The sequence below is a fragment of the Lepus europaeus genome, chromosome 7 (genome assembly GCF_033115175.1).
Source record: "Lepus europaeus isolate LE1 chromosome 7, mLepTim1.pri, whole genome shotgun sequence".
Classification (NCBI taxonomy): domain Eukaryota; kingdom Metazoa; phylum Chordata; class Mammalia; order Lagomorpha; family Leporidae; genus Lepus; species Lepus europaeus.
This window is the reverse complement of record NC_084833.1, coordinates 864193-883407: the sequence shown is the minus strand read 5'-3', so window position 1 is coordinate 883407 and position 19215 is coordinate 864193. Positions and strand designations below refer to the sequence as shown.

General features: G+C 70.6%; 2 protein-coding genes across 2 annotated transcripts; one reads left to right on the top strand and one right to left on the bottom strand.

Annotated features, from left to right (window-relative positions):
• Positions 1 to 379: 379 nt before the first annotated feature.
• SLC22A18 (solute carrier family 22 member 18) lies at positions 380 to 15878 on the top strand. The gene is made up of 11 exons (XM_062195646.1): positions 380 to 568; positions 941 to 1142; positions 5082 to 5179; positions 5425 to 5585; positions 5820 to 5952; positions 10557 to 10675; positions 11419 to 11526; positions 12100 to 12200; positions 14060 to 14161; positions 14381 to 14501; positions 15654 to 15878. The coding sequence occupies exons 2-11, from the start codon at positions 1035 to 1037 to the stop codon at positions 15833 to 15835; spliced, it is 1233 nt and encodes a 410-aa protein (XP_062051630.1). The 5' UTR covers positions 380 to 568; positions 941 to 1034; the 3' UTR covers positions 15836 to 15878.
• Positions 15879 to 16970: 1092 nt separating this feature from the next.
• Positions 16971 to 17752, bottom strand: PHLDA2 (pleckstrin homology like domain family A member 2). Its single transcript, XM_062195645.1, has 2 exons — positions 17335 to 17752; positions 16971 to 17224 (listed from the first exon to the last, which is right to left on the bottom strand). Exon 1 carries the CDS (start codon positions 17726 to 17728, stop codon positions 17342 to 17344), a length of 387 nt encoding a protein of 128 aa, XP_062051629.1. The 5' UTR covers positions 17729 to 17752; the 3' UTR covers positions 16971 to 17224; positions 17335 to 17341.
• Between the last annotated feature and the right edge of the window lie 1463 nt (positions 17753 to 19215).

Genomic DNA, 19215 nt, shown 5'->3' with positions numbered 1-19215 from the left:
TCTGTTGAGGCTGTCCCTGGCTGGACCTGCCCAGGCTCGGGACTCCAGGCTCAGGGCTTGACCTGGTAAGCCCCGCCCCCCGGGGGGGGTGACAGGGGACACGCCCTCCTAGGGCGAGCTCGGCCCTGCCCCTCGGCACCCCGTCCCCCATTCCCTCTCATTCTCCCGCTGCCCCTCCCCTGCCCCAGACGGACACCCCGTGCTGCTCAAGGGTCAGCGCTCCGGCCCCCCGCGCCGCTGGAAGGCTCCCAGGGGAAGGGAGCGGTGGGCGGGGCAACCTGCGGGGCGGGGCGGGCCCGACCAATGAGCGCGCAGAGGGCGTGGCGGGGCGCTCCCTGGGCGCGGGGGGCGGGGCTCCGCCGGGGGCGGGGCCCGAGCGTGTCCCGGAGGGCGGGCGCCCAGTCCGTCACCCCGGGAGGTCCCAGCGCGGGGCGGGGGCCCGCGCCTGCCTGGCCCCCGCCCCGCCCCGGCCGGCCCCGGCTTCCCAGGCTGCCCTCGGGCCGCGGTACGTGCAGGTGCGGATTCGGAGTCCGGTTCCCACTGGTCCAGGGGAGCGGAGCTCCCCCAGGTGAGGCAGGGCTGCCCTGACTAGGGGTCCCGGCAGGCTGAGTTCTGTCCCCCCACTCACACCCACACGGCTCCCTTGGGCCCCAGCGGGAGGAGGCCCCCCTGTGGCCCACCGGGCTGGGGTCAGCGCTGCCCTGGCTGCTCTCAGCAGGAACCCTGGGCCTCGGCCACGGGCAAGGTGCATTGCTGGGCAAGCCACGGGGTGGGTGCTCAGCCTGCCCTCCCCCAGAGGCAGGAGGCCAGGTGCCCTGAGACCACGGGCCACCCGCTCTGTTCTCCCGGGAGAGCCCTGCTGGGGTCCTGCAGCTCCGTCCTCCCCTAGGCCCACGCCGCCCACACCACCAACTGCGTGTGACTCAGCGCCCGCACCCAGATCAACAGGACTTTGGCCCCCCGCCTGCTCCCAAGCCCCGGCAGCCTCCTGCGTGGATCTCTCCGGGTCTCCTGCACCCCCAGCCTCCGCCGGGATGCTCAGGAGTCAGGGCGCGCTGGGCCGGCCCTGGGTCGTGCTGCTCACCTACGTGCTGACCTCGCTGGAGTTCACCTGCCTCTTCATGCAGTTCTCCATCATGCCTGTGAGTAGCCCCCAGCCCCCGCCCTGCCTGCTGGGGGTCCCAGGCCCCATCAGCAGATCCCGCACCCTGGGGAGACGCTGTAGGGAGCCCTCCACCTCCACTGCCAGGCAGCCCGCCATGCTGCCCTAGCTCCACGGCTCCTGCCCTGCTCGGAGGCCTTTGCCCTGTAGACTGCCCGCCCCTGCTCAGCTCACAGCCCGGCCCTCAGGCCCCTGAACAGGGCACCCTGCACCTGCCCAGCAAGAGGGCGTCTCCTCCCCCGCAGCTGCCCACACGTGACCCCAGGTCCCGATTAGAATCCGCTGAGTTTCTCTCTCCCCGTGGAACGCGAGGACCCAGACTCGGTCCGACCCACACCTGGAGCCGGGCCCTGGCCACAGCAGCGTTCAGCGGCCACCGCAGGCTGTCACGGACGCATCCACTCACCCTCTACCCCTCTGCCTCCTTCACTCCTGCTTGTCCACTCAACAAGCCTTCAGGGGCGGGCCCACAGGGCCTCACCCTCCCAGGGCCACGGCTGTGTGGTCGGGCCGAGCCCTGGCATTGCCACCAGCCGCTAAAAGCCCCCTGGAGGTTCTCACAAGTAGCCAGCGTCCAGCCTGGCCGAGGGGCTCGGCTACTGTGGGCCCCACGCTGTGCTGCGCCTGCTCAGAGTGGGGTCCTGGCCCCCAGTGTGCCCAGCAGGACCAGGGTGCCAGGGCACAGGGTGACCCTCATGGAGGCCGGGTCCCCCAGGAGTCTGAGGCTCATAGAGTCGGGGCCACCCCCCGGGAGGCGCAGCCTGGCTCCCACACCTGCCTCACGACCTGGGCTGGGAGTCCAGGTGGGAATGGGCATCAGGTTTTGCCACCTCTCCAGGCCGAGCAGGACTCCTCCCACTGCCTGCCAGGCCTCCCACACCCAGCTCACACCTTCCGAACAGCCTGGCTCCCTGAGCCGGGGCCCCTCCCCAGCGAGGTGGCCTGGGCAGGCGCCTTGGTTCACCTGTCATAAAATGGGTAACACACATCCCTCCCTGGCAGGCGTGAGCAGCTACAGCCCCAGGGTGGCTGGGCGCTGGCCAAGGGTGCAGTGGCTCCTGGTCACCCTCCAGGGGAGGTGTGGGTATGTGCTGGGCTCCCGTCGGCCGAGCCTGCTCCCCGAACTTGGAGTGCAGCAGGCCACGAAACAAGCCACTACCTTGGGCCCTGGCATTGGGGTGCTGGGGGGAGTGCCACGGCAGGTGTGGGGTGGGGACACCTCACTGGAGCCAGGGCCGGGAGGAGGCAGGAGGGGCACAGCCAGCATGGGGGCCCAGAGAGGGCTGCGGCTCCCAGGTGCCCAGGGAGCTCCAGGGTCGGGCTGGACTCGGGATTGGCTGCTGAGGGGTGGGGGGAGGGGGGAGGCGCTGGAAGGGCCCCCCCCCCCCAGCTCTGGGGAGGACAGGAGCCCAGTTCCACACAGGCCAAGTTGAGGACGACTCGGAACGGGACTTCTGTGCCCGCGTCACTCGGGGACTCCAAGGCTCAGAAGTGGTCATCGATTCGGCCAGTCCTGGAGGTCGGGGCTGGCAGAGGGGGCTGGGAGGAGGCAGGAACCTGGGACAGCCCGAGCGCGGGGTCACACGGCAGGGAGGCTGCCGAGGCAGCTGTCGCAGGTGGGAGGCCTACAGGACTGGCTGCGGCAGCTAGAGGGACAGCAGTGGCCCAGGGAACACAGGGCAAAGAGGCATCTCGTCTGAGCAGCTGGGGGCCACTGGGATGGGGTCGGGAGCTGGGAAGCCACGGGGGTGCCCCCAGGTAGCCAAGAGTGAGTGGGGAGGGGGACTGAGGTGGGCAGGTGAGCAGGTGTGCGCAGCAGGTGCTCGGGAGAAGGTGGGGACAGCTCGAACTCCCTGGGAGATGCGGGATGACCGTCGGGGCAGGGTCACAGCAGACAGCGGGTTCCAGCCTCTCAGGCTCCTGGGGAGCAGGTGCAGCTGAAGTGAGGAGGGGGCAGGAAGGTCCATGGGAGTGGCGGAGGGGGTTAAAAAGATTCATTTTACAGGCCGGCGCCGTGGCTCAACAGGCTAATCCTCCGCCTGTGGCGCCAGCACACTGGGTTCTAGTCCCGGTCGGGGCACCGATCCTGTCCCGCTTGCCCCTCTTCCAGTCCAGCTCTCTGCTGTGGCCAGGGAGTGCAGTGGAGGATGGCCCAGGTCCTTGGGCCCTGCACCCCATGGGAGACCAGGAGAAGCACCTGGCTCCTGCCTTCGGATCAGCGCAGTGCGCCGGCCGCAGCGGCCATTGGAGGGTGAACCAACAGCAAAGGAAGACCTTTCTCTCTGTCTCTCTCTCTCACTGTCCACTCTGCCTGTCAAAAAAAAAAAAAAAAAAAGAGATTCATTTTACCTGAAAGGCAGCGCGACCCCGGGAGGGAGACAGGGAAGCAGCAGGCCCTGTCCACTGTGCACATCCCACGGGGTGCAGGAACCCCAGCATGTGAGCCGTCTCCACCGCCTTCCCGGGCGCATCAGCAGGGAGCTGGACGGACGGAAAGAAGCCGGGACTTGAACTTGCCCCGATCTGGGTCTCGGAGGGCAGTGCTGGCCCTGCGGGGGACCACTCCCTGCTCTTGGGGCTGAACCTGCCCTGGGGCGGGGGCGGGGGAGTAGGATGCCGCAGCCTGTGCTCCAGAGGTGGGGGGGGGGGGCTTGGGGCGCCGCGGCTGAGGCCGCCAGCTGGGACGGCCAGTTCCACCCTGGAGGGTCTGGCTGCACTTCCATTTCGGCTTCCCACTTCCTGCTAGTGCGCTTGGGAAGGCAGCCGATGGCAGCCCAGGCGGCCTGGCCCACCCTGGCTGCTGCGCACACTTGGGGGTGAGCCAGTGACGGGACGTTCTCCCCCACCTTGTCACTCTGCCTTTCGAATAAATAAATCTTAAAAAAAAAAAATGGGGCCACCACTGGAGCACAGCAGAGCAGGTTATGCTGCCGCCCGTGACACTGGCAAACCACACGGGCGCCAGTTCAAGTCCCGCTGCTCCATTTCCCATCCAGCGCCCTGCTGATGGCCTGGGAAAGCAGCAGAAGATGGCCCAGTGCTCGGGCCCCTGCACCCTCAGGGGAGACCCGGCCGGCGCCCCTGCTCCTGCCTTCAGCCTGGCCCGGCCCTGGCTGTCACAGGCACTGCAGAGTTCTCTGTGTGTCCCTTCCTCTCTCTCGGTCTCTCCATTTTTGTGTCTCTGGCGCTGTGCCCTTCACATAATCTCTAGAGAGAGGCGTCCAGACACGAGGCAGGCTGGGCAGTACACTGCTGTCTCAGTGGCCGGAAGTCCGAGACCCACCCCACAGCAGGGCCTTGCTCCTGCGAGACCAGCGGGGAGGGCCCTGCCTGCCTCCGTCGGCTCCTCGGCCCACCTTGGCTGGGCCTGCACCGTGTGTGCTGTCACCTTGCTGCCCCCTGGGGGCCTGGGGCCCAAATCCCCCTTCTAATAAGGGTACATCTGCATGGTGAGGGCCCGCCCTGAGGACCCGGGCTCGCTCAGTTATCTCTGGGTAGACGAACCGAGCTCCTGGGAGTCAGGGCGCAGGGACCGGGGGCTGGGGTGGGGCACGATCCACGGGCCGGGAGCTCCGATGGCGAGGGTGAACCCCAGGGACCTGGGACAGGACAGGCTGTGGGACCCTGGCCCCCAGGGGACACTGTCCGGCCCATTCCTCCCCCGCTGGACCCTGCCAGGAGGCGTGAGGGCCTCACAGACCAGGCTCCGCCCCGCTGGCCCCGGGCCACCTCCCCGAGGCCGCTAAGGGGCTCCTACAAACCTAGGAGCAGATGCACGCCTCTCCAGCCCCGAGCGCTGTGACCCTGCAGAGGGCCAGGAGGCCAGTGGCCGAGAGAGAGGAAGGCAGAGCCCCGGGACCCGCACTGCAGGCCCTGGGCGCCTTCCCCAGCCCTCAGCCTGGGCCCTCTTCCGTTGCAGTATCTGTCCCGGAAACTGGGCCTGGACCCTGTCGCCTTCGGCTACCTGCAAACGACCTTCGGGGTGCTTCAGCTGCTGGGCGGGCCTGTGTTCGGCAGGTACCGTGATCCGGGAGGGGGAGGGGTCCCAAGGGTGACACCCACACATGGACCCAGGCCAGCGGCGCCTCGGCCGCCCTGGGCTCCCCGGGACCCAGCCACGACGTCCAGGCGCTCTGGCTTGCGACCAAGGGAGAGGATGTGACATCTCGGGTGACAGCCGGGGCCGCGGGCCGGAGCGGCTGCGGGGACGCCCCCTGGAGGAGTCGAGTCTTCACGGCCACGCGGGGGCCGCTCCTCCGCAGGTTCGCGGACCAGCGCGGGGCGCGCGCCGCCTTCTCGCTCTCCTTCCTGGCGGCCTGCGCGCTCTACGCGCTGCTGGCGGCCTCCTGCAGCCCGGCGCTGCCCGGCGTGGCCCTGCTCTTCGCCTCGCGCCTGCCCGCGGCGCTCATGCACACCATTACAGGTGGGCGGCGGGGGTGGGCGAGGGCGCGCGGAGGCAGGGGCAGACCGGGGGAAGGGGCTGGGGGCGTGGCCTGGGCGAGGGGAAAGCGCGCCTGGGGCGTGGCTTATCGAAGGGGCGGGTCAAAGGTGCAGGGGAAGTGGGGGCTGGGGCGTGGCTTGTGGGAGGGGGCGAGGCCTGGAGCGGCGAGGGGGTGGGCCAGGGGGTCAGCGCAGCTCACGGCCTTCCCGCCCCCAGCCGCCCAGATGGTCATCGCCGACCTGTCCACGCCAGAGGAGCGGCCCGAGGCCCTGGGCCGGCTCGGCCTCTGCTTCGGCATCGGCGTCATCGTCGGCTCGCTGCTCGGCGGGACGCTGAGCGAGTCCTACGGGTGAGTGGCGTGAGACCCCGGCGTCGCCGTCGGCGCGCTGGGCGCGTCGGTCCGGCCGCGGAGGGAGCGCGCCGCGGCGTGGCCGACAGAGGGCGCCGCTGGCCCGCGCGCTGGCCCGGCTGGACCGTCCGAGCGCCCGTGGGAGTCGAACTCTACCTGCAGGAAATCAAGGCAGGGTAGGGGCGGGAGCCTGCCCCCCCCCGGGGGTCACAGCTGCTGGACCCCGAGCGTCCCGAGGGGCTGTCGGGGGCGGGGTCGCTGGGCCTCAGTTCTCGGGGTTCCTCTTGGGGCGCATGCCTTTCCAGCTGCCCGCGGAGGTTCTGGGGGCGACCTGGATTCGTGGGGAGGACGCCAGGGCAGGCGGCCGCGTGGGGCCTGGGGCGCCGGCACACTGGCAAGGCAGGCCAGTCCTGGCGCCGTGAGGTCAAGCTGGGCCTGGTGTGGCCGGGGAACGAAGCAGCCCGGGCCAGGGACCTCTGCGTGGGGACCTGGAGTGGGTGGGGTGCGGGGGCACAGGAACAGCCGGGGCCAGGGGCCAGCAGGCCCAGGCCACGGAGCCGGGCAGCTGGACCGGGGCGGCCACGAGGGCGGAGGGCAGAGTCGGCCTTGGTTTTGCCGTGGAGGAGAGGAAGGGCGCGCTCAGCCGGAGAGGGATCTCACGTGCTCTGCTCACTGCCGAGACGTGGCTGGCGGAGCTGAGCCTGGGCAGCGCCTTGCTGGGGGCGGGGGGGGGGGGGGCACGAGGAGGAGGGGCAGCCTGGGGGGTGCAGGTGACTGGGGGGTCACCACTGGTCAGGAGTGTGGGGAGCCGGCACCCACAGGGGCTGGACACCTGCGGCCGGGGCAGGCAGGCTGGCCTCGACAGCGGCCCCGGTGCGCAGGGCTGCGTCCCTCCGCCTCGCGAGGTTCCGTGGGCCCTGGTGGTGCCCGGTGTCTGGCGCCCACACACGGCCTCGCCCAGACGCTACCCCGCCTTCCCGGCGGGCGCTCGGTCCCCCGTCTTCTTCACCTGCCTTTTTCGCCATCCCAGCTGCGATCGTGGAGACACCCCTGTGTCCCCCTCCCGGCAGCCCCCCCCCCTTCCAGAATGTTCCGCCAGCTCGCCTGGCTCCTTTCGTCCCAGGTCCCAGGTGCTTTAGAATGTTGACGTCCGTGCAGAACAGGACCGACTCCACGTTCCTGTGAGGAGTGGGAACTTGAGACCCCCTCCCCAGCTCCTCGTCCCACCCAGGCCCAGGGCTGGGCTGCGGGCAGAGGGGGTGGGGAACCCCGTGGAGGTCTTTGTGCTGTGCCTGGGACACTGGAGGGGCGTTGTGGCTGCAGTAGCCGCCGCAGCCCCTGTGGTGGGCTGCCCAGAGCAGGCAGAGGCGCCAGGGCCCGTGCTGGTGACCTGTGGCCACGCGCTGGCCTTGTGTCCCACGAGATGGGCCATCTGCGCAGGCCCCAGGGTGCACGGGTTGTGGGCCACCTCGTCCGCCAGGTGCTCCTGGGCCCTGGGTGTCAGCCCCTCGGGGAGGCCGCGTTGCAGGGGCTGGCGGCCACCGCCCTCCTGGTTCAGCCAGCCTTGCCACGGCGCCACCTCGAGCCCCAGCCCTTAGCAGGCGAGAGCTACGTCACAGCTGCCTTCTTCCTCGATGGGAACCCAGGCACGACGTGGGCTCCCCTGGCTGCCCCTCTCTGTCCACCCCACCACCAGGGGCTCCTGTCCCTGAGAAAGGGCCCAGGCCCAGCCAGCAGGTGGGAGGAGGCGGTGGGCATGGCTGCTGTGGCTTCGGGAGCCGCGCTCGGGGACCTGGGCCTGGAGCTCCGCGTACCCGCCAGCTGTCCACGTGGTGCCCAGGCCCTGGAGCCCAGGAAGGCAGGGCGGGGTGGCCACGGGGAGGGGCCTGGAGGACTCTGTCCTGGGGGCCACGGGGGCCAGAGCGAGGTCTGTAGTGGGGTCCCCCCCGAGGGGAGAACGGGGAGCCAGGCCCGGGAGCCGGAGCCCTGATCAGGTTTGAGGGCAGTGCCCGGGTTTGCTGGGCACAGATGTGGGGGCAAGGGAGAGTGGAGACGGGGGCCCCGAGGGGTCACTGCGGGATGGAGTCAGGGTGGCCAGGGTCCAGCAGCCGGCACGTTGTGTTCGGGAGGCGTTGGGTCGTCCAGGTTCAGCGCCGAGGGCAGCTCGTCCGTGGATCCGAGGGCAGCGGCGGGGAACGGCCTCGGGTTAGCCAGCCATGACCCACAGTCAAGGCCAGGCCGGCGCCGCGTGTGGGTTCAGCTTTGCTGGGACAGGGCCAGTCCCACTTGCTGGGGATTCGGCCTGCGTGGGGCCGGCGCCAAGGCAGCCACCTCGGAGCAGGTGGCCCGGCTGGGGGCCTCCCGGACCCCCCTTCCCTCCTGGTGAGCCCACTGAGTCCCAGGAGGGGCGGGCTCCGCCCCAGAGTGGGCCCGGGCTGGGCTGGGGGAGCGTCCACCCACAGACCCTGGCGGTCACCTGCCCGGCCCCCTGGGCATAAGCTGGCCGGCGAGTGGTGCCTGCTGTGACCGCTGCCCCCTGCCCCGGGTGACTCAGCACCTCCTGGCTGGGTCCTCTGGGCCCTCTGTCTGGGTAGCCGGGCGCTCGCTCCCTTCCACGGTGCTGCGGGGTGGGGGAGCGGGGGCATCCTGGGCAGCAGGTGAGGAGGGGGCTGTGTCCCGGCCTCTGTGAAGGCCCTGGGGCGGTCTGCATGGTTGTGGCCTGGGGGTCCCAGGGCTGGGAGGATGCAGAGGCCCAGAGGGGGCCAATATCCACTTCGAGAGGTGGCTCCAGTCACGGAACCTTGGGGTGCTGGCGGGGTGGGCGGGGTGACGGCGCCCCATAAGCCAGTGTCCATGAAGTCAGGGCCAGGTGAGCCCCGCCTGACCTGCAGGTGGACAGAGTGGGGGTGCAGCCCAGGAGGTCCGTAGCCCCACTTTGGGCTGGCCCCTGGCAGCAGGTGCCAGGCACGTGGTGACCCCTCTCAGCCAGCAGGAGTGACGAGTGAGCTGAGCCCAGGCGGGCCGGGAGGGCTCCAGGCCCAGTGCCCTCCCGGGGGGCCTCAGGACAGGGGTGACGTGTGCAGGGTGTGGGGTGGGCAGGGCTGTGGATAGAAGGATGGAGGGCCCCGGTCCTCTTTCAGCAGCGTCCGTGTGTCCATCTGCAACCTCTTGTCCATCTATTCCACCAGGAGAAGCAAGGGGTGGACAAAATAACGCAGCCCGGCCCTGCCCTTGCTCATAGCTCCACTTAGAAAAACCATGAAAGCACCTGTGTGTCGTGTGTGCAGGCCGGTGTGATGTGTGCACAGGCGTGGGTGTCCGTGCAGGCGTGTCCTGTGTGTTGTGTGTGCAGATCTGCGTCGTGTGTGCAGGTGTGTGGGTGCCCTGTGTGCAGGCGTGGGTGTCCTGTGTACAAGTGTGTGATGTGTACAAGTGTGTGATGTGTGCAGGCCTGGGTGCCCTGTGTGCAGGTATGTGTGCCACGTGTGTCCTGTGTGCAGGTGTGCACTCATGTGTGTTCAGGTGTGTGTGTCGTGCGTACAGGTGTGTGTGATGTGTGTGCAGGCGTGTGTGCCACGTGTGTCATGTGTGCGGGTGTTGGTGTCCTTGTGCAGGTGTGGGCGTCCTGTGTACATGTGTGTGTGATGGGTGTGCAGGTGTGGGCGTCCTGTGTGCAGGTGTGTGTGATGGGTGTGCAGGTGTGGGCGTCCTGTGTACATGTGTGTGTGATGGGTGTGCAGGCATGTGCGTCCTGTGTGCAGGTGTGTGTTTTGTGCATCTGTGTGCACACACACGTGGGTGAGGTGGGGAGGACTGGGAAGAGTCCTTTTGTTTAACTCTGGAGGGGCCCTCGCAGCTTGGGGCTGGCCTGTTTTTGGGTACAGGGGTGCCCCCGGGTGCTGACCTGTGTGCCTGACCGAGGCAGATCTGGGGGCTCTGGTGAGGTCTGGGCTGCCAGGAGGGGTTCCCATGTTTGCCCACCAGGGTCTCAGGGCGGGGCCAACCGGTGAGCCCATGCCCAGGGCCCCGAGGGGAGGTTGCCCGGGGGGGCGGGGCAGCCCTCTGCCCTGCTCGTGTCCCCCGGAGGGACTGGGCCAGCCCTGTCCTGTGTGCGCAGGGCCCGGGGCCCCGAGGCCTCCCAGCGGGGCTTCCTCCTCTCTGCTGTGAGGGGTGAGTGGGACGGTGGCTGTGGGATGCGCCAGGACTTTGGGGCTCTGAGACCCCAGGCCAAAGCCCCCACAGGCCCCACATGTCCCACCCCTCTAGGAAGTGGGAGGGGCCCACTGAGCTCCAGTCCTTGGTGGGCAGGGCAGTGTGCCCTGGACGCGGTGGGTGCAAGGCTGGAAGTAAATTCAGCCCCGTGCTGCAACCCAGAAGCCCTGACTCCAGGGACCCCCCCACCCCGGCCGGAGCTCAGTCCTGCTCGGTCCCCAGAGGCCTTGAGGGCCTGGTAGAGGCAGCGTCCTGGGTCCCTCCATCTGCTCCTGATAAATGCACCCCAAGCCCGGGTCTGAGCTGTTCCCAGCCACTGCGACCCTGCGAGACCAGAGGGCAGGTGGGGGCGGGGTGGGAGGCGCCCGTGCAGCCCGGCGTTGTCACCCCAGGATTCAGTGCCCGGCCATTGTGTCCCTCGTGGCCAACCTGCTAGGAGCCATCCTCAGCTTCACCTGCATCCCAGCCAGCACCAAAGGGGCCGGCGCCAGTGCCCAGGCCTCCCGCCCAGGTAAGCCCGCCAGGTGCTGGGCCAGTGCGGGGCGCAGGCTCCCGCCATCCCATTGGGCCAGCCTCCGGGGGAGGGCAGTCTACTCCAGCCAGGGGGGGCCTGGGAGGGGCATCGGGGGCCACTCCCCCCTTGCCTTCTTCAAGCTCCTGCCGGCTTCTGACACCAAGCCAGCCTGTTCTGCGGAGGCCCGGGGAACCAGCATGGACACGGTGGGCAGCAAAGCCCTGAGTGCCCCGGGGGCCGGGGCCACTGCCCAGCTCTGGGGCTCGCAGTGGGGGAAGGAACCCGGGCCAGGCTGGCCCGCCAGGAGCATGCAGGCTGGCCTGGCCTCCCCTCACCCCGGCCCGGGAGGGGCAACAGGTGCAGGGTGTGGGGTGGGCCTGCTTGGTGACCAGGAGCCGGGTCTGGGAGCAGAGACACAGCTGGGCCCCCCGACCCCGGGACAGGAGGCTGGGGAGGAGCCGCCCAGAGAGGCCCCACCCCCGGGGGAGTCCAGCGGGCAGGGCGTGCCTCCTGCTCACAGCCCTGGCCTGGCCGTGGGGTGGAGGGCCTCCCTCCTGCCTCCCTGGGAGCGGGGGAAGTGGGCGGGGCCCTGACGGCCTGGGGGGGCTGCTGGCGGGGGAGTTCCTGTCCACAGGCCCTGCTGTGACAGGTGTGCCAGGGCGGGCTGGGCCAGGCCGAGGCTGCTTGGGCCGCTGGGGCCGGGGCCTCCCGGTGGCCTGAGCGTGTCTCTGGCACCCCAGACGGCCCCACGGCCAGCGTGTTTGACCTGAAGGCCATCTCCCGGCTGCTGCTGCTGCCCGGCGTCCTGCGGGTGTTCCTGGTCAAGGTGGTCTCCGGGCTGCCCTCAGGTGAGCCCAGCGCCGGGGGCCCGGGGCTGTGGGGCTGGGCTCTGTGGTCGGCCCTGCGCCCTGGGCCCCCAGCCGGCCTCTCGTCCATTCCCCCACCCCGCCGTGACCCCAGAGAGGTGGGGCGTGGATGGCTTGTGCCGGGGTGGCTGGTGCAAGTGTGGGAGAGAAAGGACCAACAGCCAGGACCGCCCTCTCCCACCCCCGGAGCTGGGGACGCCTGCGGATCCCAGGCCTCGCGACGGTGCCGACCCACTGGTCCCTGCCCGCAGCCCCGGCCCTGCCTGGGGTCCCCTCACTGACCCCTTCGTGACAGCTCCCTCGGAGCTCCCAGCTTCTCCAAGGCCCACCCTCACCAGGTGGACAGCTCTGCAGCCTAGCAGGGCGGAGCTGTACCCCAGGGCCAGAGCCCTGCCCCCACCCGACCGTGCAGGTGGCTCCCAGCCGGCTCCCCCGGCCAGCACCTTCCAGCCCAGCAGACCCCAGGGAAGCCTGGCCGAGTGTTTCCTTGGCGTAGCCCGGCCCGGCCCGGAGCAGGGCTGTGGAGCCCACGGTGCCGTCCCCTCCCCCGCCCAGGCATCTTCATGGTCATGTTCTCCATCATCTCCATGGACTTCTTCCGGCTGGAGGCCGCCCAGGCTGGCTACCTCATGTCCTTCTTCGGGGTCCTGCAGATGGTAAGCGGGGTGCCCGGTGCAGCCCGGGGCTGGGGAGGGGGTGGGCCTCGGACGGGACCAGCCTCCAGCCTGGGAGGCTGGGCCGGGCTGGAGGTGGGCGAGCCCTTGCTTCCTGCCCCTGCCCCGGGGGTGTTCGTCCTGCGAGGGAGACCCCTCCCGCTGCCGTCTGGCCCCGGGGTGACACTGTCCCCCAGTTTCCCTGCGGCAGGGACGGGTGTGGCTGCCCTGCCCACTCTGCCTGGAGGCACAGCCTGGGCAAGGCTTGGGGAGCTGGCGAGGGGCGCTGGGCCGTGCTGTGAGTGGTGGCACTCCTGGTACCTCTGAGCCTCCTGCTGCCCGGGCCGCAGCCCCAGGACCGAGAGGAACAGCGCCCCAACACTGCCGGGGCCAGGGAGAGGTCGTGGGCGCTGGCCCCGCGGAATGAGAGCCGCGCTGATAATCGAGGGTGGTGGCCATGGGCCTCTCTGCACTGGTTGTTCCCAGCCTGTCTGGGGCCAGGGCCCGCCCAGCGCAGCCAGAACCCCAGCTGAAGGCAGGGCCCTCGAACCCCTCCCACGGACACCGGCCGTGGCCGCAGGGCGCCCTGCCCGGGAGCAGCTGGGCTGCAGGACGTGAACAGGACACCGCAGGGCAAGCTGCACAGGGACGGGGGAGGGCCCGGGGCACTGGGGACCCCAACACCGGTCAGGGCAGAGGAGGCTGGGGGCTGGCTGGGTTCTGTGGGCGCCTCCTGCGGCTCCCGCTGCGACCCATCTCCTGCCCCACGCCCCGTGGGTGGGGGCCGGGGTCACTGTCACTCTGCCCCCCGAGGAGGCTGAGGTGCCCCCACCCGCCCTCCCCAGGGCCGTCTGGGTCACAGGTGGCTCAGGGAGCACCGGGGGCGGGGGTGCCGCAGAGCTGAGGTTCCGGTGCCGACCCCCAGCCGGGAGCTCACCGGAAATGGAACGGAAAGGTTTATTTCGGTGGAAAAACGCGGGAATCGGGCCCAGGAGGGATGACTGCATAGGTCGCCCGGGCCCGTTGTCCGTGAACTTCTTGAAGTCCCCTTGTATGCCAGGGGTCAGGGGTCAGGGCTCAAGGAGGACAGGGGAGCCATCCGGGCAGGAGCTGCGTGGAGCAGAGGCCAGGAGGGAGCCCAGGGCACCAAGGAGCCGGGGCCAGCGGGACCCAGGGCTGGGTGGGGGCGGGACCGGGGTGCCTCAGATGGCCTTGGGGGCCCCGTGGGGAAGAGGGCAGAGCTGGGGGAGCAGACACGGGCAGGGGACCCACGGAAGGCAGGGGGGGCGGCGCTTGGGCTGCGGCTGGGGGACGGCTGGGAGGTGGGAGTTGTAGGAGGAGCGGGGCGCCCAGCAGCAGCTGGGGCTGGAAAGGCCGAGGCCTGGGTTCGCTCCCCAGAGGCGTCTGGTGGTAGAAATCGGGGCGAAAGCGAGCGTGGTGCTGGCGCGTGGGGCACTCGCCGTCGGCAGAACCGGTTTCCCTAAGCCAGGCAGGAAGTGGGGAGAGTGGCCGGTCCGGTTCCACGGCACAGGGTGCCCCAGCCCTGGACTCCACTGACCCCCAGCTGGCCCCCAGCCAGGTCTGCGGCTGCCCCGGGCACTTCCTGGCTGGCGTGGGAGGAGCCGTGATGACCAGATAGGAGAGAGCCAGGCCTGGGAGCCGCCCGAGGGCTGGGCCGGCTGCTGAGTCACGGCCGGAAGGAGCCCCCTCTCCGGGGGCCGGGGCCGCACAGGTGTCCCAGGCCCAGTCTTCGGCCCTGGACACAGCTGCTGCCCTGGGGGAGGGCGGGGAGCCCACGGGCCGTGGACGGGGAGGGGAGCCGCAGTGCAGACGCCGCCGCCCTTCCCTCTCGCCCCTCACAGCTGGTCCAGGGCCTGGTCATCGGGCGGCTGAGTCGCCAGTTCTCGGAGGAGGCACTGCTCCGGGCCAGCGTGCTGGTCTTCGTGCTGGTGGGCCTGGCCATGGTGAGAGCCCCCTCCTTGGGCTGCCCCCCAACAGCGAGGGGCTCCCAGGCCCACTCCCCAGCCCTGAGTGCGCCCGAGCCCCGGGCCTGCCCACGGGGGCCCCACCGCCCCCAGCCCTGCTCAGTGCCACTCCGTGGGGGCAGTGGTCAGGGTGCGGAGCGAGGGGGTGGGGCCCAGGGGAGGCCGCCCCTCAGCTCGGCCCGGCCTCTGCCCCTGCAGGCGCTGATGTCCAACGTCTTCCACTTCTGCCTGCTGACTCCCGGCCTGGTCTTCAGCCTGTGCACCCTCAACGTGGTCACGGACAGCATGCTGACCAAGGCCGTGCCCCCCTCCGACACAGGTGAGGACCCCTGTGCCAGGCCTGCTGGCCAGCCCGGGGCAGGCCGGGGGCACGGGCAGGAGCTCGCTGGAGAGGAGGCTGGGCAGGGGGCCGCGCGGCTGCATCTAAAGACCCCTGCAGAGCCAGTCTGGGAGACAGTGCAGCGCTGGGGGAGGGGTGGCCCCTCCCCAGCACAGGCACAGGCACAGGCACAGCTGAGTGCCCAGGGTCCTCCTAAAGGATAGAGTGACCGAGTGAGGAGGGGCGATCTTGGAAGTCCCCAGGGCCAGGCTGGGGAGCTCCAGGGCCCCAGGCGGACACTATGTCCACCATGCCTGGGAGGGCAGGCTGAGGTCCGGAGGCCCACATGGCTCCTGGGGACCAGGCCTGTGGCTAGGATGGCAGGTGTCCACGCAGGTGGGCCAGGAGCAGAGAGCAGGGAATAAGGCCCCCCCCGGGGGGGCGGGCCTGGCAGAGGAGGCCCTGGCTGCCGAGGGTGGGGCAGGTCTGGGCCAGGGCCAGGGCCACGTCACATCCTGCCGGGCCCCACCCTGGCCGTCTGGGAACCTGAGCACGGGGGCGGGGATGGCTCCCGGTGTCTCAGGCGCGTGGGCAGTGGGAGAGGCCGCTGGTCACATCCCCACGCTGGGCCGCTCCTGGCTGGGGCTCCTACTGAGTCCTGATTGAGTTGATGGATGGCTGAGCAGATGGTGTAGGGGGGCAGGTAGGGGGCGGGGCTGCAGGAGAGGCAGGGTGGGGGTACCCACCAGCTCCCTGAAGCCCCCTGCCCTGGGAAGGGGGTCCATTGGAAGGGGGGCCTTGGGGACAGAGTGGCTGTGGGAGGTGCAGGTGCTGTGGGTGAACCCTCCCCACCCAACCCCATCCCTAGCCCGAGGGCCAAGCCTCTCCCGGACATCCTGGGTGGCAGGTTCCCCAGGGGCAGACGCCGGCACCCTGGGCAGGTCTGGCAGGGCAGGGCCTGCTGCCCTGACCTGTGGCCCCATTCCCAGGATGCTCAGTGCCTGGGAACTTTCTGGGACAGGGAGGAGGCTCAGACCCACTTCCGGGGCGGGGGTACACCTGTGCAGCTAGGTGGTGGGCAGGGGCGGGGCCTGGAGGCCGGCAGCCAGAGGGATGGACCTGGACGGGTGCCTGCCCCCTGCCCCCCAACAGGGACCATGCTGGGCCTCTGTGCCTCGGTGCCGCCGCTGACCCGCACCCTGGGGCCCATGCTGGGCGGCCTCCTGTACCGAAGCTTTGGCGTCTCTGTCTTCGGCCACGTGCAGGTCGCCGTCAACATCCTGGTTCTGCTAGCGCTCTGGGGGGCGCCTGCACACAAGGACAAGGTGCAGTGACCGCTGTCCCTGGGCACGGCCGTCAATAAATTCATGGACCCCACCCTAAGCCTGGCTGCTTCGGGCCCCAAAGGTGTTTGCGTCGCTCGGAGACGGGGGGAGGGGCAGAGCCGCTTCAAAGCCCCCTGCTGCTGCCCTCGCCCACAGCCCAGCACGCCCGCCTGAGTGGCACAGGGAGAGCTCAACAGACCAGGGAAGCGTGGGAGGGAGACCTGCCGGGGAGCCCCGGCCCCGAGGCCCACGCCTGCCCCAGGGGCCCTGGTCTCCGGGTCCCCTCATGGTGGCCACTGCCAGGGGCCTGCTCCTTCCCCGAGCCCACAGCTCCGGGCGCTCAGAAAGGCCCCTGGCACAGGGCGGGGGGAGGGGGGCTGTGGGCAGCCCTGTGGTGGGATGCGACTTCGGGTGACTGCTCGCAGGACGGACGGCGGCCACTCGGCGGCGGATGTGAACACATTCCAAGTGGGGACCTTGGCAGAGACAAGGCCCCCAGGCCTCAGGAGCCCACAGTCCCCAGGCCGCAGACGGGGGGCTCAGAAAGCCCACGTGCTTGGGAGACCCCGGGTGGGCCGGGGTGGGGGTCCTGTCTCCCCACTTCCACCGCGTTGGAGGAGCCCCAGCCCTCGGCACGGGGGCTTCACAAGCAAATACCAGACTCAGCACCCAGGCCCCGCGGCCACCCAGCGGAGGGCCAGCCCCGTCCACGTCCAGCAGAGACCCTCTCCCACCTCAACTCCTCTCTGGCCAGAAAGGCCCCCTAGCTCTGCCCACGGGGAGCCCCCCCAACCCCCTGCCGCAGGAGGGGCAGAGGCCACGGGCTCCCGGCGGGGGGCTCAGGAAGCGGCCCAGGGCCTCCCCCACCCAAGGTCCATGGCCCGGCCTTGGACGCTCAGACCTCTCGCCTCTTCTCCCCTAACCTATGCCGGCACACCCCAGGCCACGGCGCTCTGGGTCGGTGCTGCCAGGGTCCAGGCGCGAGGGGGGGGGGGGGGGGGACGGGACGACCAACAGGGCGGGCGGGGGGCGCTTCCTTCCGGTCAGCGGCGGGACAGGTGGTGCGGGGGTGGAGGGGGCAGGCGCCCCTCGCGCCCGCGCCCGCTCCCAGCCCTCGGGCAGAGGACTCCGTGCCAGGCGCCGGTAGAAAAAACCAGTCCTTTATTCGGAACGGACACAGCGGTGCAAAAACAAAATAGTAAGAACGGTTTGACGACAAACAGCCGTTACAATAAATACCCGGAGCGTGCAATAAGTTAACGCGCCCGCGCCCGGCGCGCGCGCCAAGGTCCCGGTCCGCGGCCGCCTCGGGCTCCAGCCGAGCGAGCGGGCGTCCCCGGGGCTGCTGCCCGTCGTGGCCACGCCGCCAGCCGGGCCTGCTTCGTCCTGCGTGCGGCTCTGTGGGGGAGAGGACCGGGTCAGGGGGCTGCGCCAGGGCGGGCGCGGGGCGGGGTCCCGGGCTCCCGCCGCGCGCCCTCCCCCCGCCCCGGCGCCGCGCCCGGACTCACCGGCGGCTCAGGGCGCCCGCGCGTCGGGCTGCGTGGCGGGCGCGGCGCGCTCCTGCCGGCCGCGGAAGCCCTCCAGCGCGCGGCGGTTCTGGAAGTCGATGAGCGCCAGCGTGATGGCCGCGTTCCAGCAGCTCTCGCCCGCGCAGCGGAAGTCGATCTCCTTGCGGTCGGTGGTGACGATGGTGAAGTAGACGTACTTGCCCGTGCGCTCCACGCAGTCCACCTTGAGGATGGAGTGGAAGCGCAGGTCCTTGGGGCGCGCGCCGGGGCCGGCGGGGAAGAGGCGCAGGCGGTCGGGGGTCAGCACGCCGCGCTTCTTCTTCCAGAGCTGGAACAGGCTGTCGCTGCGCTTCTCCAGCTCGCCCTCGCGCAGCACCTCGCCGGGGGTCTTCATGGCGGCGGCGGCGGCGGCGGCGGTGGCGGCTGTGCCCGCCGCGACCCGGCGCGGCCTTTAGAGCGGCCCCGCCCGCGGCCGGCCCCGCCCCCTCGGGCCACCGACCCCGCCCCTCGGCCCCAGCCGCGCCCCCTCGCTCAGCCCGGTCCCTCGGGCCCCGACCCCTGCGCGTCGGCTCCTGGCTGCCCCTCGACGCCCGCGCGTGGTCTCCGCCCGCCGTGACTCATCCGCGGGACACCCCCAACCCTCCGCGCGCCCCGAAGTCCGTCCCTGTGGCCTCAGGGCTCCTGGGGGGAAGGGAGGGTCGCCGTCCGCCAGGGCGCTGGTCCTTGGGGATGCGCTCGCGCCCTCCCCACCTTGCCAGCTTCCGCTCGCAGCAGGAGGGACCCCCCTCCGAGGCCTCGGCTTCCCCGTCTGTGAAGTGGGTTCAGCAGCCTGTGCTGGACCAGGTAGCCAGGGAAAGAGCTAGAACAGGACCCCAGGGGATCTCGGGAGAGGCCGGCCCCCTCCCCGGAGCCGGCAAGGGGCGCGGCGCGGCTGAGTCATCGCGGCCTTCCTGCCGGCTGCGGGCGGGTTTATTTGCCTTCTTCCTTTAAAGGGTTTAATGGGGAGCAGGAAGCGAGCGCCAGCTCCTCCCAGGTTCCCAGGGGTGGGGGTGGGGCCGGCAGAGGGGGACCCCTGGCTGCCCCCTCCCACGCTCCCACCCGGCGCAGGGTGGTTTCCAGAGCCGCACAAACGGAAACGCAGGCACGGAGATCCAGAGTTCCAGCCGCGACAAGTGCCGAGGCAGTGGAACCCCCGAAGGGAGCCAGCCCTGGGACCCGCCCCGCTGGACCCTGTGGACCCTGGCCTGTCCCAGCCCCACCGGCCGGTGCCGGGAGGAGGGGGAGGGCCCTCAGCCTGACTGTGGGAAGCCGCCAGCTCTCCCCACTCTCCGGCCGGCACTGTCCTGGGTGGGGCCTGGCTGCTGGCCAGCGAGGACGCCCCAGCCAGGGGCCCCTCTGGGGGTAGAAAGATGCAGGTGCCTAGAGGCCAGTGTCACCTGGGCCTCCAGGAAGCCCCACACTTTGCACTGCTTGAGCACCTACTGTGTGCTGGGGCCTCAGGTGAGGAGGGGCACCCCATCTCTCCCCAGGAGCTCAGTGGGGCTTGGAGCACCCGTGAGGGTGGGGCATGGGGGCCAGGGGCCAACTTGGTGGACTGTGGGGGAGGGGGACCGGGGGAAGCCAGGGGTCCAGGAGCCCAGGGGGCTGCCTGTAACACACGGGCTGGGGGCTCCAGGAGGAGCCGGGTTCCGCCTGTGGACGCCGCCCTGGGGCGCCCTTGTCCAGCTGCCTGCCCAGCACCCAGGCTCCTGCCCTTGTCTATGTGTTAGCGGCGATGGGCGGGGGAGGTGCTGGACCTGACACAGGAAAGAACCCGGACGTGAGGCGGCAGTGGGCATCGAGGCAGCAGGTTTCCTGGGGCGGGGCGGCCGTCAGAACGGC

Bases quoted from the DNA above. Each gene is read 5' to 3' on its own strand.
- SLC22A18 (XM_062195646.1), top strand. From the start codon at position 1,035: ATGCTCAGGAGTCAGGGCGCGCTGGGCCGGCCCTGGGTCGTGCTGCTC. The intron at 1,143-5,081 runs GTGAGTAGCCCC...CTTCCGTTGCAG, and splicing joins TGCAGTTCTCCATCATGCCT to TATCTGTCCCGGAAACTGGG. The intron at 10,676-11,418 runs GTAAGCCCGCCA...CTGGCACCCCAG, and splicing joins TGCCCAGGCCTCCCGCCCAG to ACGGCCCCACGGCCAGCGTG.
- PHLDA2 (XM_062195645.1), bottom strand. From the start codon at position 17,728: ATGAAGACCCCCGGCGAGGTGCTGCGCGAGGGCGAGCTGGAGAAGCGC.